The sequence below is a fragment of the Bacillus rossius genome, chromosome 8 (genome assembly GCF_032445375.1).
Source record: "Bacillus rossius redtenbacheri isolate Brsri chromosome 8, Brsri_v3, whole genome shotgun sequence".
In the NCBI taxonomy this organism is placed as follows: domain Eukaryota; kingdom Metazoa; phylum Arthropoda; class Insecta; order Phasmatodea; family Bacillidae; genus Bacillus; species Bacillus rossius.
Genome location: NC_086336.1, coordinates 2673276 through 2701210, shown reverse-complemented (window position 1 = coordinate 2701210; position 27935 = coordinate 2673276). Strand labels below are relative to the sequence as shown.

At 45.4% G+C, this 27935-nt stretch overlaps 1 protein-coding gene across 2 annotated transcripts in view; it reads left to right on the top strand.

Annotated features, from left to right (window-relative positions):
* Positions 1-27276, top strand: part of LOC134535481 (uncharacterized) — a 105645-nt gene extending 78369 nt beyond the window's left edge. The window contains exons 10-15 of one of the 2 annotated variants that reach the window (XM_063374596.1): positions 1584-10314; positions 15236-15298; positions 15606-15788; positions 19645-19792; positions 25915-26046; positions 26588-27276. In XM_063374596.1, coding sequence (XP_063230666.1) covers positions 1584-10314; positions 15236-15298; positions 15606-15788; positions 19645-19792; positions 25915-26046; positions 26588-26814 — 9484 coding nt within the window. In that variant the 3' untranslated portion in view covers positions 26815-27276. The remainder of the gene's footprint in view (positions 1-1583; positions 10315-15235; positions 15299-15605; positions 15789-19644; positions 19793-25914; positions 26047-26587) is intronic. The other variant, XM_063374597.1, reaches the window with a different exon arrangement.
* The last annotated feature ends 659 nt before the right edge of the window (positions 27277-27935 follow it).

Sequence of the window (27935 nt, the reverse complement as noted above, 5' to 3'; positions counted from 1 at the left end):
GGAAATAATTAATAATGTTATTGATTGTACTTTGTATTTTATCATTTTAGTTTTAAATTAATTCTGTGATTTCTTATTAGTATTATGTTGGGTATATTTTGCATTTTTTAAGTGTACTTCATGATTACATGCTCATACTGAAATATGGTTTAAACATCTTTGTGTATAATGCCTGTGCTATAGATTGTATAATGAAATTAAATGCCCGATTTTTTTGTCTCCATTTTATACCAACATGAATTTTATTTCCACCTGATTGCATTAATTTCACTTTTAAAGGATGTTGTAACTAAATGTCACTGTGCAAGCTAGCAGGGGAGGTACTGTGCAGTAGCCGTCACAGTGACGGGTGCTCGGCTGTGTGCAGTAGCCGTCACAGTGAAGGGTGCTCGGCTGTGTGCAGTAGCCGTCACAGTGAAGGGTGCTCGGCTGTGTGCAGTAGCCGTCACAGTGACTGGTGCTCGGCTGGGTGCAGTAGCCGTCACAGTGACGGGTGCTCGGCTGCGTGCAGTAGCCGTCACAGTGACTGGTGCTTGGCTGCGTGCAGTAGCCGTCACAGTGACTGGTGCTCGGCTGCGTGCAGTAGCCGTCACAGTGACTGGTGCTCGGCTGCGTGCAGTAGCCGTCACAGTGACTGGTGCTCGGCTGCGTGCAGTAGCCGTCACAGTGACGGGTGCTCGGCTGCGTGCAGTAGTCGTCACAGTGACGGGTGCTCGGCTGCGTGCAGTAGCCGTCACAGTGACGGGTGCTCGGCTGCGTGCAGTAGCCGTCACAGTGAAGGGTGCTCGGCTGCGTGCAGTAGCCGTCACAGTGACTGGTGCTCGGCTGCGTGCAGTAGCCGTCACAGTGACTGGTGCTCGGCTGCGTGCAGTAGCCGTCACTGTGACTGGTGCTCGGCTGCGTGCAGTAGCCGTCACAGTGACTGGTGCTCGGCTGCGTGCAGTAGCCGTCACAGTGACGGGTGCTCGGCTGCGTGCAGTAGCCGTCACAGTGACTGGTGCTCGGCTGCGTGCAGTAGCCGTCACAGTGACTGGTGCTCGGCTGCGTGCAGTAGCCGTCACTGTGACTGGTGCTCGGCTGCGTGCAGTAGCCGTCACAGTGACGGGTGCTCGGCTGCGTGCAGTAGCCGTCACAGTGACGGGTGCTCGGCTGCGTGCAGTAGCCGTCACAGTGACGGGTGCTCGGCTGCGTGCAGTAGCCGTCACAGTGACGGGTGCTCGGCTGCGTGCAGTAGCCGTCACAGTGACGGGTGCTCGGCTGCGTGCAGTAGCCGTCACAGTGACGGGTGCTCGGCTGCGTGCAGTAGCCGTCACAGTGACGGGTGCTCGGCTGCGTGCAGTAGCCGTCACAGTGACTGGTGCTCGGCTGCGTGCAGTAGCCGTCACAGTGACGGGTGCTCGGCTGTAACCGTCACAGTGAAGGGTGCTCGGCTGCGTGCAGTAGCCGTCACAGTGACTGGTGCTCGGCTGCGTGCAGTAGCCGTCACAGTGAAGGGTGCTCGGCTGCGTGCAGTAGCCGTCACAGTGACGGGTGCTCGGCTCTGTGCAGTAGCCGTCACAGTGATGGTGCTCGGCTGTGTGCAGGTACCAGCTGATGAAGCAGTGCTGGAGTCCCGAGCCTCAGAGGCCCGTCCTGGGACAAGTCCTGCGCATGCTGAACCACCTGTATGCCAGCCGAGAGCGCCACAAGCGGGACGGAGACAACTCCAGCCTCGGCACGGACGAGGACTTTGAGCGGCGCTGGGAGCTCTTCAAACCCAACACCATCCCCAAGACGGACAACCACGTGACCCCTCAGGCGAGCGTCTCCGCAGTCCAGTCGCCGGTGAGGGACTCTGAGATGTCGGCGGGGCATCGGGAGCTGGTGCTCGGCAAGTTCCGGAGCGCGGACGCCTTGTTACCGGACTTCGGGGACCGAGCGTCCGTCGGCAACTCGTCCCGACGAGACTCCGAGAACCTGGGCAGTGCGACGCCCCAGACCACCTCCCCGCAGCCATCTTTGTCGAGCAGCACGGGCGGCGAGTTCTTCCTGCCGAACATTCACAACTGCCACAAGTCCCCAAGCTTGCAGAACTTACGAGGTTCCATAGACGACTTGAGCGAAGGGTTGTCCGATGCACGTAAGTTGGGAGAGACGGATAGCCTCGCCGAAGAAATCGATGGCCAAAATTTAGAAATCACGGAAGAAAGTACGGAAATAGAAACCGCCTCGGAACAGGAATTCGACTCTTGGCTCAAAGGAGTGAGCACCACGAACGAAGAAGATGCCAAGTTCGTGCGTAAGGTTTCGGAAGCGATCAGAGATCTGGATGATGCGTTGGCGCTGGAGAAGACGTCGTCCTCGTCTTCCGACTCGTCGAGCAAGTGTGCCTCGAACCACTCCACTCCCGTGAAGCAGGCGGTCGCCGCGGACCAGAACATGGTGCTGGACTTCAGGCTCGGCGGAGAGCGCCTCGAGGGAGCGGTCCAGCCCGACAGCCTCCAGGAAGACAGTCTGTCCGACCGGCAGCGCAGGGCCAGCCGCGGCACGGACTCGGGCACCGACACGGAGGACGAGACCTGGAGGAGGAGGGTGGAGCAGGGGGAGTTCACCAAGAAGGTGAAGGAGAAGTCGAAGAGCGTGGCGGACCTGATGGTGCTGACTCACATAGAGTGCAGCGACGGCAGCGACTCGGACACGCCGTCGCTGGCGCGGAGCTTCGAGAGGGGCTCGTACCGCAGGAGCTCTCTGAGGAGGCAGAGGAGCGTCCCGACCAGGACGCTGAAGGCCTTCCCTGGCGCGATGTATGGCAGCGACGGTGACCTTCACGGAGCCGTGCTGTGCCAGGAGTTCCGCAACGCGCTGGACAAGATGCGTGCTGCGCGGGGCACGAGCTGCTCGGAGGAAACCTTGTTGTATTCTTCTCCTGGGGAGCAATCGCCCGCGAGGAGGACCGACCTGATTGGAAACGGTAATAGCAAAAATGCCTCAAATCATAAAGATGGTAATTTTTTATCCTTTGATGCCTCGGACAAAGTTTCTCAAAGTGCAAACGTAGTAAACGCAGAATCTCAGACTGGTGTAGTACCTTCAAGCGAGGGAAATGTTTTAGACTTAAAACCTGTAAGTGAAGTGCTTGATAGTGACAATGTTGTCCCTGTGTGTAGTTCTGGTTTGGACAGTGATTTTTCAAAGTCTGTGTGTACGAACAAAACGTATATAGTCCACGAGATTAGACCTGACTGTGAAGTTGCATCACAAGTAGCGTCCAACGTAGAAGATAAAATAAGAAAAAATGGTGCCAGTTTACCAGTCAATGAATTCCATAAAGTTAATAATTCTGAATCAGATACAGCAGTTGATGTAATATTGAATAATGGTTTATTAAATGGGAGCAAAGTAAAGTTGAGTGATGGACATGTGTTGTCATCCAGTCAGTTTGCAACAAGCACACCAATGCCAAAGCCAAACAAGACAAATGAATTCACCATCAACATGGATCCAGTTGTGTTGCCATTCCCAGAGGAAGACTTTCCAGCTTTGGAAGAAAGTGTGCTCAGTGACAAAAACAACATATCAGGCATAGAGTCAGCCGGAACCTCAATGTGCGACTTTGCGACAAATTCTGAGTCATTTGAAGCGACTTGTGAGCCATTTAAATTTAAACCTGTCATTGAAGAAAAGGCTCAAAAAGTAGTTGCACCAAACCACACTGTTAACTTTAAAATTGGTGAATCAGATGATGCTCAAGATAATCGTAAACTAGCTTCTGTTGTATTAGGTCCCTGTGAAGATTACACCTTAGATTATTTCAAAGGTTTGAAAACTTCATTTGAAGATCAGAACAGAATGTTCTCCAGCCTTGATTTTGTTGCAAAAAATGACTTTGAAAACTGTGGTGATGGTGATTTTATTACAGATGTAGATTATTCTATTGACCCGTGGGATAAATACATGGAAATTGATAATGCATGTGGAAATGAAAGTCCTATGTTTACTAGTAATTTTCAAGGTAATAGTTTTGCACCATTTGAAGTGAATAAATCACTTAGTAATAATATTTCTGATATTCCTAAGTTAAATATGTACAGCAAGAATATAGTGCCTGAAAACAATATAGTATCTTGTTTAAATGAAGACTGCAATACTCTAGAACACTTCGGGGAAAAACATCAAGATGTAGAACATACCTCTGGGTTGATTACAGACAACAGGAATGATAACGAAAATTGTAGATCTGAGTTAACACTCCAAAATGGATTTACTGACAAAAATAATTATATTCCTAGTGCTGTCACTAGTATCATAGATGGAAATGATGTTGAAACTGGAAATATTGTAGTACTTTGCTCGAAAGATGCTAGTCCCTCAGATCTGTCGATTGAAGTACACGAGTCCTGTGCTGCTGGGGAAGAGCTGTCTGTGGCACCAGTTGACCGGGGCCTCCACGAAGACCTCGGCTGGAACTGTGATGTGCAAAGGCAGTTGAACTCGGCAGACAGTAAATTGACACTGCCCAGCGTGAACCTGATAGCAGCCACGCCGGTGACTTCAGGCCGGAACAGCCCAGAGGTGCCGTGCGTGGAGCAAGTGTGGCAAACAGATCTTGGTTCTGTGACTGCATCTGACGAAGGCAAGCACGTAGCCAGTGATGGAGGGAGTGTCTTCACCAACTCATCTGGAGAGTTCGTTCCCACTAGACATAAAGTTCCTCTAGAACTTGGTAGCAGTCATTCAGATGATGTCTGCTCTCCTAATACTGCATCGGAGAACTGTTGTAAATATGTGTCGGATGCAGTTGAAATTGACGTTGTAGTTGATGATGGTTCAGAAAAACAGGGTGATGTGAAGAATGTTCAGACTCCAGACTTGCAGACATCACACAATATTAAGGAACAGATCTCATCGTGTCCATTATCGCCTCGAATGGGGGAAAAGGCAAGGCTGGAAACGTGTGACAGTTCAGGCACCGAGGACTCTGCGTTCGACTTCCCGCGCAGCGACGACGTGAGCAGTGCTTCGAGCCACTGCAGGGACGCCCTGTTCGATCGACCCGAGTTCTGGGAGGGCAAGGGAGATGCAGCCACCGTGCCGGGAGTGAAGATAAGCGTGGAAAGCTTCCAGGGAGAGTACCAGATCAACAGGTGCGAAGTGGGAGCACAGCTAGACGAGGACGGCGATGAAGAATTCGGCCTGGACATTGCGAAGCACTCGACGCCCGACGACGAGCGAAGCAGTGACTCCGGCTTCCGGGACAAGGGGAGCCTGAGTGAAAGCTGTGAGGATGCGTGTGATGAGAAGTACCATCTGGAAGATATCGAGGCTGAACTAGAGGAAACGTTCAATCGGGGAGGGTTTGCGTACGTGGGGCGTGGAGAGGAGGACGAGGAGGAGGAGCAGTGTGGTCACGAGGAGTGCGCGGCCAGCCAGTCGTCGCGCGAAGACCTCGTGTGCAGCGTGCTCCTGTCGGACTCCAACAGCACGGTGCAGATAGTGCTGTCGGAGCAAGACGACCGAAGCCTGCAGTTCTGTGACAGTAACGAGGACAGTCTGGAGGGAACCATACTTGCCACACCCGGTCAGAACGATGAAGTTGACAGCTCTCTGATTCTTTCCTTCATAGCATCTGAGCAGAAGCACACAGAGCTCGCATCCTCTTGCGTGGAAGATAAGAGTATTGGTCAAGAAGAAACACAGCCAAACGAAGCATCTTGGGACGAGACGTACGTGGTTTCGACGGCAGGCAGCGGCTGGTATCTGCATCCTCCTTGCGATGACACTAGGCAGGATGGCCAGACTGATGATGGCGATGAGCTGCCAGGCCATTCGAGTCCGAAGAGTTCCAGTTCGACGGGCTCCAAGTGTGATGACGGCAACAACAGCGACAACAGTTACGTGTCCTTCAGTCTGGACGAGGAATTCGTGACTGCCATCCGCAACGAGCTGCGGGAGAAGTTGTCGTGCGGGCTGCAGCACAGCGAGAGCGAGGGCAGCGAGGCGGAGGAGGAGGAGGATGACGAGGCAGACGAGGAAGACGAGGACCTGGTGGTAGACTCGGACGACGACGTGCCGCAAGAGGAGAGGACGGACATCACGATCCACTACAACACGTATCCGGCCTCCTTGTCTCCCATCTTGGAGGAAGGTGAGAGCATGAGCTCGTTGACCACGACTCTGAGTGACCAGTTCTCTCCCTTCCTGACCAACACTGTCGTTCACGTGGATGACGTGCACGAGGGCCCTGTGTTTGTTCTGGATCTGAACAAGGATGCTGTGGGCCTGAGCGTCGAGCAGTTCGAGGCGGAGATCCGCGAAGCCCTGGCCAACTGCAGCCTCAGCAGCGAGGACACGGACAGTAGCGGGGCCAAGGCAGCCGGCAGTGGCGTGCTCGTGGAAGATCTGGATCCTCAAGCAGACAACTCAACAGTCCTTGTCCATGACACTGCCAAGCCCCCAGAAGAAGACGACCTGTTGTTGGTTGATGTGGAGACTAACAAGGCTGTCCTCTTGGAGAGTCCCACTCCAAAATCACATTTGGCTTTTATACAAAATAAAAAGATTCTAGTGGTTACCAATAGTTCCCCAAGTTTAACTTCTAGTGATAGTGTAGAAAACGTGTCAAATCAAGGCACTTGTGTTCTTGGTGGTGACAAATTTTACTGCAATAATCTCCTTTCAATTGACATAAATCAGTCACCCAAAAATGAAGAAATTTTTACTCCAGACAGTATTTCGCCAGATGTAGGCTCTATTTCCCCAGACTCCACGGCCGAAATCATCACCCCAAACACAGACAACCTGTCTGATTATTTTCTAACACCAGATACATCAGCCGTCAGCAGGGAAGACACACTTGGTATTATGGAGCCTGTTGATTCTAGACAGATTGAAAATGAGGTGTCAGATAAGGTTGAAGAAATACATACCTGCATACCAAACAACGAAGCTGCTGAAATTATTTCAGAGCTGGAAAATAGAGGTTTTGTTTCTTCAAAAGAAAAGATAAGTTGGGATGTGGTAGATAATACCAAACCTAACATTCAAAATCTGCCCTCATCTTCAGACAGTGAACACGTTGAAATGCTATCGCTGGAAAGTAGCTGGAGTTCCTCTGAAGTAGCCAGCCAGAAGCTGTCAGAGCTAGATTCCTCCATGCTGGGGACTGACTCAAATGACTCAAGCCACCCGTCTCCTGATGGGTGGCCTAACGAGGCGAGAGACCAGAGCAGGGACTGGAGCAAGCCAAGCCCCGAGGCAGCTCTGCAAAGCACCAAGGCCCCCATGCCGTCTCCTGAGGAGGTGGCGAGAGACCAGGGCAGGGACTGGAGCAAGCCGAGCCCCGAGGCAGTGCTGCTGAGCACCAAGGCTCCCATGCCGTCACCTGAGGAGGTGGCGAGAGACCAGAGCAGGGACTGGAGCAAGCCGAGCCCCGAGGCAGTGCTGCTGAGCACCAAGGCTCCCATGCCGTCGCCTGAGGAGGTGGCGAGAGACCAGAGCAGGGACAGGAGCAAGCCGAGCCCCGAGGCAGTGCTGCTGAGCACCAAGGCTCCCATGCCGTCACCTGAGGAGGTGGCGAGAGACCAGAGCAGGGACTGGAGCAAGCCGAGCCCCGAGGCAGTGCTGCTGAGCACCAAGGCCCCCATGACGTCACCTGAGGAGGTGGCGAGAGACCAGAGCAGGGACTGGAGCAAGCCGAGCCCCGAGGCAGTGCTGCTGAGCACCAAGGCCCCCATGCCGTCGCCTGAGGAGGTGGCGAGAGACCAGAGCAGGGACTGGAGCAAGCCGAGCCCCGAGGCAGTGCTGCTGAGCACCAAGGCCCCCATGCCGTCACCTGAGGAGATGGCGAGAGACCAGAGCAGGGACTGGAGCAAGCCGAGCCCCGAGGCAGTGCTGCTGAGCACCAAGGCCCCCATGCCGTCACCTGAGGAGATGGCAAGAGACCAGAGCAGGGACTGGAGCAAAACGAGCCCCGAGGCAGTGCTGCTGAGCACCAAGGCCCCCATGCCGTCACCTGAGGAGGTGGCGAGAGACCAGAGCAGGGACTGGAGCATATCGAGCCCCGAGGCAGTGCTGCTGAGCACCAAGGCCCCCATGCCGTCGCCTGAGGAGGTGGCGAGAGACCAGAGCAGGGACTGGAGCAAGCCGAGCCCCGAGGCAGTGCTGCTGAGCACCAAGGCCCCCATGCCGTCACCTGAGGAGATGGCGAGAGACCAGAGCAGGGACTGGAGCAAGCCGAGCCCCGAGGCAGTGCTGCTGAGCACCAAGGCCCCCATGCCGTCGCCTGAGGAGGTGGCGAGAGACCAGAGCAGGGACTGGAGCAAGCCGAGCCCCGAGGCAGTGCTGCTGAGCACCAAGGCCCCCATGCCGTCACCTGAGGAGATGGCGAGAGACCAGAGCAGGGACTGGAGCAAGCCGAGCCCCGAGGCAGTGCTGCTGAGCACCAAGGCCCCCATGCCGTCACCTGAGGAGATGGCGAGAGACCAGAGCAGGGACTGGAGCAAGCCGAGCCCCGAGGCAGTGCTGCTGAGCACCAAGGCCCCCATGCCGTCGCCCGAGGAGATGGCGAGAGACCAGAGCAGGGACTGGAGCAAAACGAGCCCCGAGGCAGTGCTGCTGAGCACCAAGGCTCCCATGCCGTCGCCTGAGGAGGTGGCGAGAGACCAGGGCAGGGACTGGAGCAAGCCGAGCCCCGAGGCAGTGCTGCTGAGCACCAAGGCTCCCATGCCGTCGCCTGAGGAGGTGGCGAGAGACCAGAGCAGGGACTGGAGCAAGCCGAGCCCCGAGGCAGTGCTGCTGAGCACCAAGGCTCCCATGCCGTTGCCTGAGGAGGTGGCGAGAGACCAGAGCAGGGACTGGAGCAAAACGAGCCCCGAGGCAGTGCTGCTGAGCACCAAGGCTCCCATGCCGTCGCCTGAGGAGGTGGCGAGAGACCAGAGCAGGGACTGGAGCAAGCCGAGCCCCGAGGCAGTGCTGCTGAGCACCAAGGCTCCCATGCCGTCGCCTGAGGAGGTGGCGAGAGACCAGAGCAGGGACTGGAGCAAAACGAGCCCCGAGGCAGTGCTGCTGAGCACCAAGGCTCCCATGCCGTCGCCTGAGGAGGTGGTGAGAGACCAGAGCAGGGACTGGAGCAAGCCGAGCCCCGAGGCAGTGCTGCTGAGCACCAAGGCCCCCATGCCGTCACCTGAGGAGGTGGCGAGAGACCAGAGCAGGGACTGGAGCAAGCCGAGCCCCGAGGCAGTGCTGCTGAGCACCAAGGCTCCCATGCCGTCACCTGAGGAGGTGGCGAGAAACCAGAGCAGGGACTGGAGCAAGCCGAGCCCCGAGGCAGTGCTGCTGAGCACCAAGGCCCCCATGCCGTCGCCTGAGGAGATGGCGAGAGACCAGAGCAGGGACTGGAGCAAGCCGAGCCCCGAGGCAGTGCTGCTGAGCACCAAGGCCCCCATGCCGTCACCGGAGGAGATGGCGAGAGACCAGAGCAGGGACTGGAGCAAGCCGAGCCCCGAGGCAGTGCTGCTGAGCACCAAGGCCCCCATGCCGTCACCCGAGGAGATGGCGAGAGACCAGAGCAGGGACTGGAGCAAGCCGAGCCCCGAGGCAGTGCTGCTGAGCACCAAGGCCCCCATGCCGTCGCCCGAGGAGATGGCGAGAGACCAGAGCAGGGACTGGAGCAAGCCGAGCCCCGAGGCAGTGCTGCTGAGCACCAAGGCCCCCATGCCGTCGCCCGAGGAGATGGCGAGAGACCAGAGCAGGGACTGGAGCAAGCCGAGCCCCGAGGCAGTGCTGCTGAGCACCAAGGCCCCCATGCCGTCACCCGAGGAGATGGCGAGAGACCAGAGCAGGGACTGGAGCAAGCCGAGCCCCGAGGCAGTGCTGCTGAGCACCAAGGCCCCCATGCCGTCGCCCGAGGAGATGGCGAGAGACCAGAGCAGGGACTGGAGCAAGCCGAGCCCCGAGGCAGTGCTGCTGAGCACCAAGGCCCCCATGCCGTCGCCCGAGGAGATGGCGAGAGACCAGAGCAGGGACTGGAGCAAGCCGAGCCCCGAGGCAGTGCTGCTGAGCACCAAGGCCCCCATGCCGTCACCCGAGGAGGAGGCATGGAAGAAGATCCCGTCGGTGCTGGCTCTGTCGGAGCTGAGCGACATGATGACTCGCTGCGGCCCGGAGGAGAGCCCGAGCCATCCGTACTGCCGCGACGACGACGACCTCATGTCCACGTCCTTCAGCACCCGGGACGACTGCTACACGCCCGACTGCTACACGCCAGACTGGGAGAGCGAGTCGGAGGACACCAACGAGGAAGACAACTCTTCCTCCAGCGGCGAGTTCATCTGGAAGGTGCGTATCTTAGCCCTGCGTGCACACTCCGGGCTCTGTCAGTATTCTGTCAGACCTGAATCACTGCCAGCTATGTGAAATTCTATTCCTTTTAAATTTTGAAACTTGACTTTTTTAGTGTGTGTCTTTCATTGGTCATTCGTCACTGATGAAAAATGCTTTTATTTTCCTCACTCTTATTTGATGCTTGTTTAATACAATAAAAAGGTACCAAATAACTAGCATACACGTCTGGTGGCAATGCAGCTCACGTGAGAAGTGCAGTGTGTCGTGGCAGATGCCTGTGTGTGCATGCAGCTAGCCCACCAGCTGTCTGGTCGCGAGCCAGCAGGCTGTAAGGTGCTCTAGCTCTACCATTGAAAAACTTAACCTGAACACCGACAAGCACGTGGCTAAGTAATATCCAGTTTATGATTGAGTTAGTGGTCGTTAATGCCAGCCAATGAAAACAGGTGAGCAAGCAGTCTTGTTATTTAAGTTGAATTTTTGTATTTGTGATATTGTCTGCATTTTGAAATTAATTTGTGTTTCTAATAGTTGTTGATTATTAATTTGTTTAGCGTAACAATTTTATTCACGTTGAAAATGATCATGCACCTATGAACTTGAAAAACCAAGCACTTGGCTATGATTGAACTTAAAAATTGCAACATTTCAGCTCGTAACTTAGAATCCATAAATAATTTTTGATTCGAGGATATTTAATTTTAACATATAAATACGAGGTCATGTAATGGTAATATTATAAATTCCAAGCCACCATAAAATGGCTTTATAATAAGAAATTATATCCATTAATTATAAATACATATTAATGTACTCATATACATAATAGCAAAAAAAAATTAAAAATCAGAATAATTTATTTATGGAATTATGAAACATAATATAAATATTCCTTAAAAATTTTTTTAAATTTTTGTGCAATATTATTCTTGGTATTTTATCATTCCCAAACTTTATATGTACTAGTAATTCGGTATTTCCTGCACATTTCGTACTACATCATAACTTGCTTTCCGAACGAAACATTTTGCGCTAGTAAACCATTCTACTGTGCTCAGATCGGCGTTTCCTTTAATTCTTAAGGAAAAAGATAAAATACAATCATCTCTTTTGTCATAAGTCATCATATGGTCGCATGTGACCCATCAAAATAACTACACGACAATCGTAAACCATTCCACTGGTATACATAGTCATGTGTTAAGTATATGATAGCCAATCAGGGGTTTAAAAAAAAAAACCTCAAATGGTTATCTAGTGTAATTTTTAACTGAACACCACAGTGTGCGGAACTATCATATTGGACCCATTTCTAAACAGTGTCTTGTTTTATCTTTTAGTTTGTTGGGTTGCATCCGTGTGACTTGTATATATTGCGACAACCTCCATGTTACAATGTTCAACTGCAAAATGAATTTCATGTTAATCTATAATAGTTATTTATAATATCTGTGACCCTAACAGCTTTAATGGTTCACATAAAAATATTATGTTATATGGACTTGAAAACCTGACTTGCAACCTTTAAGGTAAAATAAGCTGTCTGTTCACAAATACCCATTTAGGGGTACTCTTACTAGTTGAAGATTTATTATTGAACCATTTTCTTAAAAAAAGTAAATCCTTTTATAATTAGAGATTTTGCTGAAGTATATTTTGCTCATAATATCTAATGTAAGTATTATTTTTTTTTAATCTTTTTTTGTGCTTTTTCTTATAATTATGTTTGGTCAATCTTTATAACGAGATTTACAGGTGCGTTTATACATATTAGTTAACAGTTCTTACCAGTTGAAGATTTATTATTGGACCATTTTCTTAAAAAAAGTAATTCCTTTCATAATTAGAGATTTTGCTGAAGTATATTTTGCTCATAATATCTAATGTAAGTATTATTTTTTAAAATCTTTTTTTGTGCTTTTTCTTATAATTATGTTTGGTCAATCTTTGTAACGAGATTTACAGGTGCGTTTATACATATTAGTTAACAGTAATGTGTATTTTTGTTACACTACCAGTCTTTTCAGTTCAGCATATTTACATTAATAATGAAGGGTGTTTTTAGAGTACTGTTAATGACTGACTATATTTATTAAACTTACATCACCTTCAGAATGTTTTAGTTTTCACAAAAATTGATTTCAAAGAAAACCTTGAAAATCAATTTCTTTAACACTTTTTTTTTTTTTTTTTTTTTTTTCCCTTTGAGGTGAAGGCACTTACATTTATTCTAATCCTGGTGTTTGCTTGCATTGTTAATAATTGTTTAACTGTTTGGCCCCTGTGCTTACTTGTGTGGCTGTGTTTGTACTTTAGGACCTTGTCTTACAGTCTTGCATGCACATTTGTCTAGTATCAACCCTCCTCGGTTCAAGTGTGGTTGCCAACACGAAGATAATTATATTTCTCATTCAGTTTGCAGTTGTGCCTTCTGTCTCATAGGAGTCGAAGCAACTTGTTTTTTAAACATATCCGTTATTGGAATACAAATTTACATATCAAAACAAAGCCTTACAATTTAGTGATTCTTCAGTGTAGTATTAAAAAGCTAATTTAAAACACAGAAAATAGTGTAGGATAAAGTGCTGTATGCCAATCTAGGTAGTAATAAAATGCATACAAGGTAATAATTTTGCTTATAGATTTACATGCAGAGTGAGCGAGTAGTAAGGCAGTCAATGATGCATAGATAATTTTAGAACTGGGAAAAGCATTGATATAAAATGTATTAGCAGAATCTCTGGGATAGTGGTGTTAGTACACAGAAGAGAGTGAACCTGAAATGATGTGAGAAAAAAGTGTCGAGTATAAGAACTTAAGGAAATTGTGGAAGAAGCAAGTATGGTATTTGACGGACATCTTCAGGAAGGGAGTGGAGATACGTGAAGAATGGCAACCACACAGATAAAGATGGCAACATTGTAGACTGTTCCATCTACAGCTCTGTATGATTGTGGAAATGCTGATTATGTTAACACATTGGAGGCAGTGGATACATAATTCTTGTAATACACGATACCAGTGTCGCTGCACTGTGAGTAGTGTCTGAAAATGTGACAAGTTCAGGTGCTTATAAAGTAAAACCCAGATCCAGCATTTCCTTATTCAGACAAAGAAGAAATTTGTGGGAAGGTACACACTTGTTAAGAACACGTAGTGTATGCCGAGGAAATTACATACATATGTACGGATGAGCAGAGGCCTCTGGGAACCTCTGCTAGCCCAGTAAAGACTGTCAAAAAAATTTTTGGTGTTAAAGGATGATGTATGTCGGACTTTCTAGAAATCAAACTGTAAAAAGTTAATCCCTGATTTTTTATATATATGCTGATCCGCCAAGAGGAGAGATTGTAAAGGAATTATGAATCATTGCTGTGTTGAAACCACTTCTTTCAAAAGGGACAAGGTGGTTGTAAACAGCAGCGCACTCGGCTGTGGAGTTGTGTGAGCTGCCAGTCAGATCTTGGCTGCAGCAAACATCCGAGAATGCATGGCTTTGTTAAACTGGAGTGTAGTCTGTGCCACGCTTCTCGTTTCACTTGGAGGTTTCTTTAGGAAAGTGAATTCCTGCAATTGTTAGGATGACTATTTTTTTTTATTTCATAGTGAGTGCATATTTGTGGGAAGGAAGAGTTAGGGGCACTTTCTCGTGACTGTATTGTTGGCACAATCACATTCAAACTGAACATTAATGCAGTGAAATCCTTTTATAAAAAAAAAAAATTTCGGATTGTACTATTTTTACATGCTCCTTAAACTCAACATATTGATTGCAAAGATGATCTGTAAGTAGGTCTGAGCACATTGCACTTTTCCCTCCTTCCTTAACAGTTGGCTGTGTTACTTGTGTCTTGTGCTTATGAGAAACGTGCCAGTACTGTTCACATTGCTCGCGACTTGTGACCAGTGTCACACTGGTGAGACGTCATTTCTCGGTTCAGCTGTCTCCGTTACTTCTAGGTGGCAAATCCATAGCGGTTGTGAATTATAAATGATGAGATATTTTTATGTACACTAAATAACTCGGTCATCGTTGTTGGCTAGAATTTTTTTTATTTTAAGGGTTGGGTGATCTTGTTTTGTCTACTATTGTCTTACATTCTATCATCTACCAGGTTACATACATAAATAGTTAATTACACATTTTATAATATCAGAGGACAAATGATGAGATATTTTTATGTACACTAAATAACTAGGTCATCGTTGTTGGCTAGAATTTTTTTTATTTTAAGGGTTGGGTGATCTTGTTTTGTCTACTATTGTCTTACATTCTATCATCTAGCAGGTTACATACATAAATAGTTAATTACACATTTTATAATATCAGAGGACAAATGAAATTGTCAGATCTTGGTAAAAATTATTGAAGTGTTAGATGTTTACTGGGAAAAGATTGTGTTATGAATTAAAATGAAACCAAAATAAAATACAAATCAATACACAGTATTAAACCAAAAGGTTAGTTACATTGTAACAATAAAGCATACTTATGATAAAACTCTACTAGCAATAAGCAGTCAGTAGTTTAAATCAGAATGTTTGTAACAAACTTCTTTGCATTTCTCTAACCACCTGTTTGTCATTGAGATAATATTCTTCTATTGTAGTGAATCTACAATAGAATGACAGTTAAAAAATTAATTTTTGCTTTACCGAAAAATGAAATTGACTACTAACAAGAAAGACTTAAAGATAATGTGGCAAAATTGAACCAAAAATTGAATTGATTTGACAGTAGACTGCATCCTGCAGAGGTAATGTCTTACGGACAAGTGGGGAACGGAAGTAACGGAAGTAACGGAAGTAACGGAAGTAACGCAGACGAGCGAAGTGGACGGTACGAGCACCCTGTGATTGTGATGGCCTGTCTCTATTGGTTCTGTCCTGTGTTTGTGTCTGGTGGCGGGGGTAGGACGGGGAGCGAGGCGAAAGCGTGGACGCCGCCAGGGCCTCTGTGTCGCCCTCCGCCGGCAAGGTGAGTGCGTGCCCGAGCGTCGCTCCTTGGCTTCTTGTTCCTGTTTCCTTCCTACAAATAATTATGACATTTTGATTTCACCACCCGAATATTTTATGTCAGTATTGAGCCTGTGACATTATTTGTGTTAGCTTGAGTTGTAATATCGGAATGAATTGATAAGATATCATCTCTTTCCTACAGAAAATACAGTAATTGATAGCAATGTGTTGCCAGTAGGACCAGGCATGTCGTGAAGCTCCAATGCTGTTCCGCTCCCGAGACTTGTGTGGTCGGTGCTCGCCACGGGGGTTGGTTCTGGTGGCAGGTGTACGAGGGCGCTGGGGAGTTCCCCATGGAGGCCATCGCGGAGGAGGAGGAGGACGCAGACGACGCAGACGACGCAGACGAGAGCTGCAGCTCGGGCAGCGGCACGGAGTTCGTCCCCTCGGCGTGGGACAGCCGTGCCGCGCCGGGCCGCTCCGCGCTGCGCAGCCCCGACAAGAAGTCGGTGAGCAGCCCCCTCCTTCTGTCCTGGTGCCTAGCAGTCACCAGTGTTTACTTACTGAACAACAAGAGCCGGAGAGGCTGGCACTAGACACCAGCCTTTATACTAACACACACACAGAAACCACATTTGTACACAGACAGTCGGAATGTTTTGTTGATGTTATGAATTTCCTTTATGTCATAAGAGAGGATGGCGAACAGCAGATTAGTTGCTTGTATGTGGAACATAACTAATAAACCTAGCAGCTGGAAGGTGAACTAGAGAACAAGGGAAAATGTTTGAATGATGATTATGTAAACTATGTACTTACATGTGGATGCAAATGAAGAAAATTCATGTTCAGGCTGCCTGGCTAAGGTGATAACTTATAGTCTTCACCCCCAAATGTCACAGCAGGAGTCAACATATTTTTTTTTTGTGATGATGCACGAGCAGCTACCGTTTCCAAATCCATCGATGTTGGCGCTCCTGGTATCTGTTGTATGGCCGAGGAGTCTTGGTTCTGAGGCCAGTGTGTCGTGTACAGTAGCTGTTGCGCTGTAGCCGGGTATAAGGTGTGTTAGGACACGGGCTCAGGCATTCTGTTACGAGTGGGAAAACGCATGTTCGAAAAGGATATCTCAATTAATTAAATACAGTCTTATTTATTTACTAAATATTTACTCTATTAAGATACAAGAATTAAATTATCTGTGTCCAAATTAATCGATCACTCTTTCAACAAGTCCACAACTGACTCTTCCCACTGGAGCTCAGCACCTCTGTCCCAACACACTGCCTCGCACTACTCGCGTGTCCGCCGCACACGACACTCGCAAGTCTCGGTCCGCGATGCATCAGTCGCTCACCGTCCACTGTCACGTCACTGTCACACCCCTCAGCCCCACCTTGGAGGGCAGGGTCGACTGAAACCTGAAGCTCCAAGAAGAAAGGCTTCCAGTCACGCCACTTCATGCAGACGGAGCCCTGGAGCCCTGGAAACATGCCGAACCCTTGAGGGGGGAAGACAGGCACCACGAAGCGGGGCACTACCTGTCCGGGAGGCTGTGAGATGTACTCCGGGCCGGGCGAGATGGGGCCGGTCCCCTGAACACTTTCCGAGAAGCCATAGTTTATGGTCTTGGTGAAAGATTGCTATCCGTCTGCTTCTTTTATTGCTCTCAGTTTTTTAATTTGAGAAAAAAATGGGTCATCCAACACAAAAAAATCATGACGAGAAACACTTATTATTAACGGTGCTATGATTCACAACTCTCCTACAGTTGCTTTATCTATACCACAAGGTATAGACTAGACTTGTGACCAGGTACGAGTGTTGGGGAGTCGACCTGCACACGCTGCTCTCGGCGAGAGAGTGGTACCAGTGTGTCCCCATACCTCCATGCCTGTAGATGTACTCACTGATAGGTGATAGCCTTCGTAGAGCTGTGATCTCTTCATTTCTTCTCTTCGGTACTTACTCTTTCTTGCATGCCCTCACAGAGATGTACTGACCTCTTGGTGAGATGCCTTGTACACAAAGTTCATGTAGTACGATGAATCAAATTAACTATAGTTGATTAATTATAGTGGTCTTCAAGTGGAGGTTTTTGTTTGTAGTTATTGATTTGAAACCCTTTTTCAGGAACAGTTTCCCATATATTCTAATTTTTAATTGTTATGTTTGTATTTCCCATTTGTTTTGTGTTCCTGCTGTATGAAGTAAGTTTCTAATGTTGAGAAAATACAGTAATGATTATCATATGTCCAGTATGTTTGGATTTTTTTTTTAATTGTCATTGAAGTAGAATTTTGTGATAGAATGTAATAATTTTCCCTTGTAGGAGTTTGTAATGGTATCTAGTTTAATGAATACTTGACAACATTTTCACTGGAAAGTGGAAATGTTCTAAATTTTTATCCTTCTTTCACCTTGGATTATTGTGAACATGTAGTTAACATATTTTTCTTTTTTTCGTTTCTTGCATGCTGCTTGCGTAGGATAGTGATGATGAACCATGTGTGAGTATCAGGTGCAGCTTCGTTGGCTCCACCGGCAAGTAAATGTCTCTGTCCACTGCCACATTATTAGTTGTAACTTTGCGGGAACGCAGATTATTTGATCAATGTTTAACATTGCAACATTCAGCATAATCTTATAAGCATTTACGATAATAACCTTAATAACCTTTTCTATGTTTTTATATGTATTATATTGTATTGTTTTGTGTTTTTCATTTATGTTTATTATTGTGAGTGTATATGTATCTAATTGTGTGCCAACCATTAAAGGCTTTCTCCTGTTGGTTGGCATGTTACAATTTCAAATAAATAAATAAATAAATAAATAAATAAATAAAAGTGTCACTGAAGCATAAAGTGGATACTTGATCATTTGTGACTTCATCTACTTTTTATTTGTATGATAGGTACCTAAAAACTTTGACTGTTTCAAACTTGGATAATTTGCCACTGAGAGGAAAATGAAATTTACGTAGTAGTTGATTTGACTGATGTTGAATGTACAGCTTGAAGAAGCACGTTAAAGCAGGTAAAGATATAAATGATGTTAATTGTGAGAGGTGTGGTTGAAGAGCTGGGGACTGACTGAATGAGCTGGAAGAGTCACCACCGGCGTGGCTCTTAGCGCCCGTGTGCAGTGGATGGGAGGTTGACTCGCAGCCAGTAACAGTGTCTACTGTGTAGGAGTACCTGAAGTATTCAGATGTTGGGGCAGTGCTCTGTAGTATAACTTTGAACAATGTTGTGAAATTTGTGCATGTACCAGATTATGATTATTTGCGATAGCATCGAATCATCACCAAATAATGCACCATTTAACAGCAAAATACTGCTGGTGAAATAAAAAAAAAATTATTTTAACAAAATTTAACTGAAATCTGTAAAATGTATTTCTTAAATATTCAAAATTCAGTGTATATTATTGTAGCATGTATTTAGTAAAAAAAGTATTTAGACAAAGTGGATTCTAAAATGTTGGAATGTGTTTGCAAATTGAATGCATCTGTTCTCACCTCAGGCGTGCCTTACAGTTTCCAAAGTGTGCTCGATACACCGTCTCATACAGTCATTGCTGATGGAGTGATGGGCGACGCTCACTGACCTGTCATGAGGATACCTGGGGGTAGCTACCACGTGGCTGGGAACAAACACCAGTCTACAGTACAACATGTTCCGTTTCCCTCGCCACGTGGGGCCGCCCCTCACGAGAACATGCCGGCCCGCAAGGGTTCAGGAACTTGTGCGGTAGAAAAGACGTGAAGCGAAAGCTTTAATGAGAAGATGCTGGTTACAGAGAGATACCTGATTACAGTTAAAACACCCTACGGCACGAGTTGGTATATTTGGAGTTCAATTACCTTCATGTTAGAACTGAAAATAATCGCATTAGTTTCAAAACTCCACGAGTCGAAAAGAATTTATTTTTTTAAGTAACATTCTACCTGAGGCGTGCCCAATTGTGCTGTGTAGTAAGACACAATTAACACAATTCAGCCCTGTTATATAAATACACCAACACAAAGATCGCAGTCTGGAGTTGCTTGGCTTGTGCGTTGTTGCCAGAAGCCAGGCAGCTCCTTTACGCAAGATCAAAACTTCCAAAATAACATTTGTTGTCTTAAAAGCTTTTTTCTGCACAAAAAACTATATCAATAAACATATTTAACAAAATCTGAAGAAAATACTTTTTGCTAGAAGTATAGTTTATGTAGTCATAATCCATTTTTTTAAACAATAAAAATATTTTCTTATAAATAGCTACTGTGCTTCAATGTAAATTTTTATGAAAAATGATACTGTCGCTGGTTTATTAGCTTCCACACCTGACACGGGTCGTCGCACGGCCTTGTTGCAGGAGCACAAGAAGAGTGTGTCGTTCAAGAGGCAGAAGTACCACTGTGTGTACGAGTATCCGCGGGAGATCAGCGACTCCGAGACGGAGACGCAGGACTGCCAACACTGGAACAGGTTCACGCCTCAGTTCGACTACTCCAGCTACGCAGGTTGGTGCCAGAGTATCGTTAACCTGTTAACTGCACTGTGCGTAGTGGGTTTGGCTTCAATCTTGGTAATGTTATAATGCTGTTGTGCCAGTGGTTTTGAGCACAGTTGTGTTTTGTGACAAGTGAGGTTGAATTCCATCTGTGATGGTGCCTTAGAGCGTGGCGTGAGAAACATCACGATGCGTGATTTTCAGGTCTTTTTTGTTGCTGTGTGAACTTATTTGTCACCGAATGGAAGAATCCGTAAGTGTGTTGTGGCGATAGCAGTGTTAGGAAGTAATGAAAAAATTAAGTTTGATTGTTTTCAAGAAATTAGACATGTTTTATGTTGGACGAATAATTTCAAAAGACCTGAAGTCAGAAGAAAGTCGGGGATAGTCAGTTTGTGGGGTTTTCCGGACAACCTATCAATGCAAAATTGAAAGTGATATCAAAATCTACATTTTTAAAAATATTTCATAAAAACTAGATGTCACTTCCTTTTAAAAGTGATGTTTTGGTTCTACTTTTTTTTGTGGTGTGACCTTGTAGGTCTTCCAAAACTTTTTGAAATCCCAAATATCATCAGAGTAAAATGCTTCATTGAGGCTATTGGAAAATCCCTAAAATTGGGGTGGAATATCCTGAATTTATTTTGATTTCTGTGCAATATCAGTGTGTGCACCCACCAACCTAATGTTAAGAAAATAATTAAACAGGACCAGTTTCCAAAGTAATTCCTAAGTTCAAAAGCATTACATCCATTAGTGATCCAGATTTGCAAAGGAAATAAAATGTGTCGTGTTGGGGTTTGATAGATTTTATTGGCTCATGCAAAAGATTAAAAAAACAATTTGCATTGTATACAAACAATGTTAAAATGATGGCGAGTACACAGATTTGACTTAACACGCCAAAAAATAATAAACAAACCTTTAAAATGTACCATTCAGTTGTGTGAGACATGTTAATATGGTAATTCAAACTAGCATGCATCTAACTAAAATAACTTTACTGTAACGCCTCTCGTGCCCTTGAATTTTAGTGTTATGACACCTCTTAAAAGTCCTAGGAAACAGCTGAGCAACAAGCTACAAAATTGACATAAAATTTGAACATCACTAGAGGTGGCACGAGGCGGGGAACAAAACAATTTAGAAACTCCCTGCACACAATCCATTTGGGAGTTAGTGGATCGGTAGATATATATAGGTACTCAATTAAATAAAAACAGCAAAATAAGTCATGTGATATATAGGCTTCCTGGTTTATTTATATTAATTTTCTTTTATGTAGTGCATAATCTTTCTTTAAATAGATTTTATCAGAAAATATCAAGGCAGATTAACCATCGATCAACAAATTAGCATTTTAACATCTTAGAAATCATTAATGAAGAAAACATGAACACGATTTATAGTGCTAGCGAGTCCGGACCGCGAATCTAGCGAAAATTTGACAAGGTTCTAGCCATAGTGAAATGTTTACATAAATAGTTAGAATATTGCCTTGGTTTTGAATCTTATGTAAAAAAAATTACAATATCACCATGTCCGATAAGGGTTGATTCTTCTTGAGTCACAATTACTGAAGATATAACTTTACATCGTTAACAAAAATTTCTCCCCTGTCCACTGGCACACCAAGATTTATGAAATTTTGTCGTTCATAACTCACGACCAGGTAAAATTCGGCGGGAAGAGCAGCATAAAATTTGTTGGAGTTAACTCAATTGACTTTCAATCACAACCATTCGTGGAGGGGTGACTCGGATGACGGGGGTGTTTCTTCCATCGGTGGGTATCTCTTGCACCTGCCTGCAACAAGGTCCAATATCGACAGATATTAGACCAGGTCGCAGACAGACCATCAATCGGGCAAACGCCCGCTAAAAAGAAGCGAATTGGGGGAAATATAGAAAGAAAGACTCACCGAAGCATGGTGATGACAGATGATTCCACTCATGTTGCACGTTCGCCAGTTAGGACGCGCGACGCAGAGATGTCGCGGAAGCACAAAGAAAAGAATTTAAAAAACAAATACTAAAACGTAGCTATTCGGGTTGGCTGTCTAACTAACAGAAGATAAAGAAAAGTTTAGGGAAAAATTCCCTCGGCCGAGACGATTACATCCTATAGCGCAGTAGAAGGCAGATCTGCACGCGATTTATTAGTCGAGGTGCAGCTCGACAGAGACGCCGATGTAGTCAGCCCAACAGCCCGCGAATTAATTCCATCATGGCGGCTAGATCGTCTAAAAAAAGGATGCTGGGACCCGGAAGGTCGAAAGGGGCGGGGGGATATGGCTCAACGCCGAACGGAGCCGAAGACGTCCGAGGCAAGGTAAAAAAAACCTCTATAGCCGTCGAGGGCCGCGCGCTCTATGGAGGCGCAGTCGAACTAAGTTTAACTTCGACTCACAAATCTCGCGCTAGGTGACTTGCAACCAGCATGGGGCTAAAGGTGTGGGGGAAACATGTGTGCTCTCTGGTGGCCAAAGAAGAGAGAGATGGAGAGACTTAAGAACACGGTCACTAGAGTGCGCTGAAAACCAGGGAAAGAGAACTAGGATGAAAAAGGTTTGATATGAGTGTACAAAAGTCTGACAAATATTAAATAAGAATAAAAATGCAAAAAATTTAAAAATGAAATTTTAAGCTTAAAATTTAAAATCTGTGCCAAACACACCAATAAACGGCACATTACAAATAATATACATATAAAATTTGTTCTATTAAAATGTGTTATTAAGTTTATACCCGTCTATCTTCTGTGTTTATGTAACCTTCAGTTTTAAAAAATACTAGAAAAAATACCTGAAGCATAAGTAAGAAATGAATTACATATTTTGCTAAAAATCTGCTAACATGAATAAATTAATTAAAAAAAAAAAATCACTAAAAATATATCATGAGGTAACTTGTTAGTCAAAAGTTACAAGATAAATTCTGCAGAGTTCTGTTATTAGTATTTCACTGACCACTATTAGTGTATGCTGTTCAGATATTTTACAAACACTTCATTTGTAAAGTATATGGACATAAAGGCGAGACATGTTAAACGTGTTTGAAGCAGCTATCAACAGCACCTGACGATAGAACAGTCTTACTACTCCAATTTCTCACTTAGTACTACAACTAATCCGTTCTATAAAATGTTCATGTTATCCAAAATTGCGTATTCTGAAGCATTGGTATCCATAAATAGCAAGACTAATTTACTTAATGTGTTCTAAAATGTGTAGGGAAATATTCTTCATGTAATATAAATGCGTAGATTAACACTAAACGATAAATATGTTAAACCATTAATCTTTATAATCCTACCCTTGAATACTTTAATGACAAATATGACACCACTTAATGGGAGATAGTTATCAGTCGGCTGGCTGACTTGCCCGCCCGGGCGTGACCTCCAACTCACGCCGCGTACCTTTCCGAACCATACTTCACTGGCAGTGAGACCGATATTACTGTCCGGATATTTAACCATTTAATTTTTCAGAAATTTAAGTGCTTATTAATGTATCACCGCTTGTTTCACACCCAATCCTGTCAGGCCTGTATTTTTTTTTTTTTTTTTTCATTGCACCATTCATTTAACAACCTTTTACATGTAAATCATCTGTTAATTTCGGTTCCGATATGTAATGTCAAATATATTCCCGCTAGTACAACCTAAAGCAGGGGTCGGCAACGTGTCGATCGCGATCTACTGGTAGATCATGAGAAAATATTAAGTAGATCACGAGCGTTATTGAAAATTCACGAATTTTTCCACCCACTACGAAACACTGCAAGTCTTAAATGAAATTTAAACATCAAGAATATAACAATTCTTCATTAGCTGATTGAGGAACAATTTCAAAAAAACCTTCGCGAATGATACCGATCCTTTACAAATATTTTTGAGTAGGTAGAAAACTGTCGCCGCCAGTACATTTAAAAAAATGTGTTATTTTGCATAACGGTCTTTGTTGTAATGAAAATATAAACAAACACGATACTCAGTTCAGCAGTGTAGCCATCTTGATCTCATCTGATAGCAAATGTCACGGATGTGGGGCTACATTTTGATGTTTTCTACATGCTAACAGAAAGTAAATTATAGTAGCAGAAAATGTATTGAAAGCGAAATAAGAAATACATATTGCGTTTAGGAAGTTATAATAAACTCATTTGCCGAATTAGATATTTTCATGCAACGTACTTTGAGAATTTTTGTGGGTACATATATGTTGGCAATCCTGCCAGAATAAAAACGTAGTTTACAAGTTATCCTTGTTTATAACGGTTAATAACCTCAAAACCATCAAGTATGTAGCGAAAATGATGGCTTTAATCGTGATGTTTATTTAACGAATGCCATTTAAAAATACACAGCCACATTTTATGCATACGTGTATGACGAACCGATGTTAGAAAATAAACGAGATTGTTTTTTGTAAAACCAGAGTCGTCTTGTGATGACATGTCTTATCTCTGATCGTGTTCACAGCCGTTGATTTATAATGCCAAATACTCTAAACAGGACACAACTGCGTGTAAATATTGTTTTCTGAAATTCACGTGACGATTGTTGGCAGTGCAACAACGTTTACTTTTACTATTACATTTATTTTGTTTTAAGCCCAGTGCTCACTGATGTTGCACTTCGAGTGAGAGCCTTGTTTGCTTCAACGTACCTATGCGAGTCTTCATCAAAAATAAGTACAGGAGTAGGATAACTGATGAACATTTGCCATCATGCATTCGTTTCAGTGTAACTAGATAGTCACCAAACATCAAAGCTATTCTTAAGGAAAGTTCCTGCCAAGTTTCCCACTAAGTGGAGATATTTTTCAATGTTATTGTAATTTTTAGTGTTTCGTCTATAACAGACCTCCTTTAATTCAGTTATTTCTATAATTATTTCTTTATGTACTGTAACCATAAAAAGTAGGGTATTTTAAAACTACCAGGAAAAAACCATATAGAGAGACTATTTTGTAAATGTGTGAAAGTAAACTTGTTTATGTATAATCAATAAAACAGAACAGTAGATCATTTCAACATGTGGTGACTTAACAGTAGATCACCTACATTTCCAGGTTGCCTACCCCTGACCTAAAGCATCAGACTTATATAAACGTTTGATAGAGTCCTTATTTCGTACGATTGTGCGCACAGTTGACTTGCTTAAAACTAAAGTGCGACCAACATAACTGTGGCCTTCATGACATTTTGCTCGCTGTAATAGTTCTAGTTTTGTCTCAGATACTTGAACACGATGCATTACGCTCTCACTGGTAAGCCAACTGCAGGTGCTTGCGCACGTGTGAGCGTGCTAGGTCCCTGCCACTGCCACGGCCCGGTCTGTAACCGGGTGACAGCGAGTGGCAACAGAGGTCTGTACACGCGTGATGTAGGGCTGCGACAGTTCATTAGTAGCAGACAGTTGTAAATGGTGATAGTGACACAGGTCTACTTCTAGTTGAAATAATTATCCCAGTCTCATAGTGAAAGAAAAGTGGATGGGAGAAGTGTGAACACCTCACTTCCTGGGCGGCTGGAAGGGGCGGAGCAGTGCCGGCAGTTTCCAGTTAGTGTCCCCTCATCGGTGGCTTGAAGGCAAGTTGGTGTCTTGGTGCACATCTGCGAGTGGCACCTGATGGTACCTGGTTACACTGCAGACCAACACATCACTGCTCCTTTTACAGTTGCGTCAATATTTCTTTGAGAATTGATATTTTTATCAGATCTCCATTGGAAAGATTCATCAAAATTCCAGTTTCTCTCTATCCCCCCCCCCCCTACTAACCACAGTAATTGAAGGGTTTAGACCATTGTTCAGTTTCAGTGGATATGATGAAGCGGAGTGTCATTGCGTGAGCCTGCACATATGCCTGTCCCCTTGACCTCAGGGCAGCCCAGCCTGACACATGTCTAGAGTAATATCCTGTTTTCAAGTAGTACTTGGTGTCTGGCGGTATCCCACATACATACTGGATAGATGTAATTACAATTAAGGCTGGTTGGGACAAAAATTTATTAATCTGTTACCGTTATTACATTTGTTCAATCAAAAAAAAATCATACAGAAGCAAAACAGTAGCCAAAGAACATTAGTGTGCGGAGTGTATGGGATGGAGTGGTGTGTTGGCAGACTGGGAGCTGGACGCAGACGTGGCGGAGATGGTCCAGGAGGCAGAGAGCGACCCCGACGCTGCCGACTGCCGTGTGCCGCAGCAGTTTGACTTCTACAAGCTGAGCAGCGTGGACTACGAGCTGGGCCCCGGTCAGTGCGAGACACACACCTGCCACTGCATGCTCTGCCCTCGGCCCCGGCATTACTGCTCCACTTGTTGCTTGCCGTCTCCCCAGCACACAATATCTCTGAAACTAGTTGATGAACTGCTCTATACCTTTGACGATTATTGTTACAGCTTACAGGCTGCACTGTCTATAATAGCAAAACACAACTGCCAGCTTTGTTAACTACTTTGCAGAATTATCAAACCAAACGCTGGTGTCTTGCCGAAAGGTCAACTCTCCAGTTTTTAGCATTTTTCGACCATGAGATTCTAAGGTTTTTGGTCAGCACTTGTCTTATCACTGACTTCTCGCCACCGGACAACGTGGCTTCAAAGAGAATGGTTGCGCCTGCTATCCTCGTCTCGAGCACAGACACACTCGACAAGTCCAAGTGACGTCCTCGGTAACTGGACCCGCCCCCTCTGGTGCCGCATCTCGGACCTCAGCGATGGGAGACTCCCGCCCAAGTTTCTACTGGAGTAGAACTGTTTGTAGTTAACAAAAGCAGTGTGCATGGGTTGCAGGCGCGGAAGGAGCGACGGAGGGGGAAGAGACGGGGGAGGGGCGCCCGGCGCTGGGCGAGCTGCGCCACACGCGCGACCGCCTCACGCTGGACCTGGGCGCGGCCGGCAAGCGCGCGGGGCTGGAGCCCGTGCAGGGCGAGGCGTCGCTGCTGGACAGCGGCATCGAGTCCGGCAGCGGCACGCACAGCGCACGGACCCTGCAGGCCGCGCTCGAGAGCGCGTCCTGAGCCGGTGGTGAACAACTGCCCTCTCTCATGTGCGGTGTGCCGTCGTCGTCGGCTCAATATTCCTCCGGTCCCATTGTGTAGCAACTACAAGAAGTATCTGCCTTAACATTATACAATATGCCGGTCGTGTGCTGGTTGGCCTGGAAATTGTTTTTATTGTATATAGTTGTTAAATTTTGTTTGTTTTTTTTTTCTTGGTTTGTACCGAGTATTTTTCTACTGGACGGTGTGTTAACATATCTTTGTCCTGAAAATAAAAAATAAACATTCCAAGTGAAGTTGTTAAGCAGTATTGATAGTTTGCGTGTTGAGAAACTGTAGGGTCGTTAACGACCGTGTGTTAGTCGCTTTGTTGAACGACACTGTAAAAGCATATTATGCACTGTGTATACGGATGAGAGAGAGTGTTTACTTGTTTGCTAGTTGACAGATGTTGAATTGAAATATTGTGGTATTTATTTATATTTGTTGTTACTGGTTATCATTAAGTATGTATATATTGTTTGTGATCCACTTTATGACTTTTTGTACACTTCAAAATATGATTATTAGACTCTGCACTCCAGAGGGTCATGAATAATTTGTTATTAGAGAACACAAACGTACTACAGAAATAAGTGTTTCCAAATTTTGGTCAAGTTAAATCACTGTTACTTAACCACATTAACTTTGGAAATGGAATGTCGGTGTTGGCAAATGGAGAGGGCGAACATGTTACAACCATGATGTGCTTTTATTCTGGCATAGAACTGGCATGATTTCTTACATTTGCACTACAGGCAATCCTGATATGTGCATACATACAACTTCTACATTTTCTACCATAATTTGAAACTAAAATATGTTCCTTTGTGAAAACCTTTTTACTATGCTGTATAACTTTGAGAAGGAAATAATTAGTTTATACTGTACTTATTACATTAAAATGATGGAGACAACTCTTATTTAACATTGTTAAATACTGCAACATGCAGAAAATATTGACCTTTAAGAATATATTAATTTGGCATGGGGTAAAGATGCATTTATAAAGCAGAATACAGTTAGCACACCATACAACATAAGTAGTAATGTTCGCAGTTTAAGCACAGTATGTATGTAGTGTTAACACTTATCTTTTC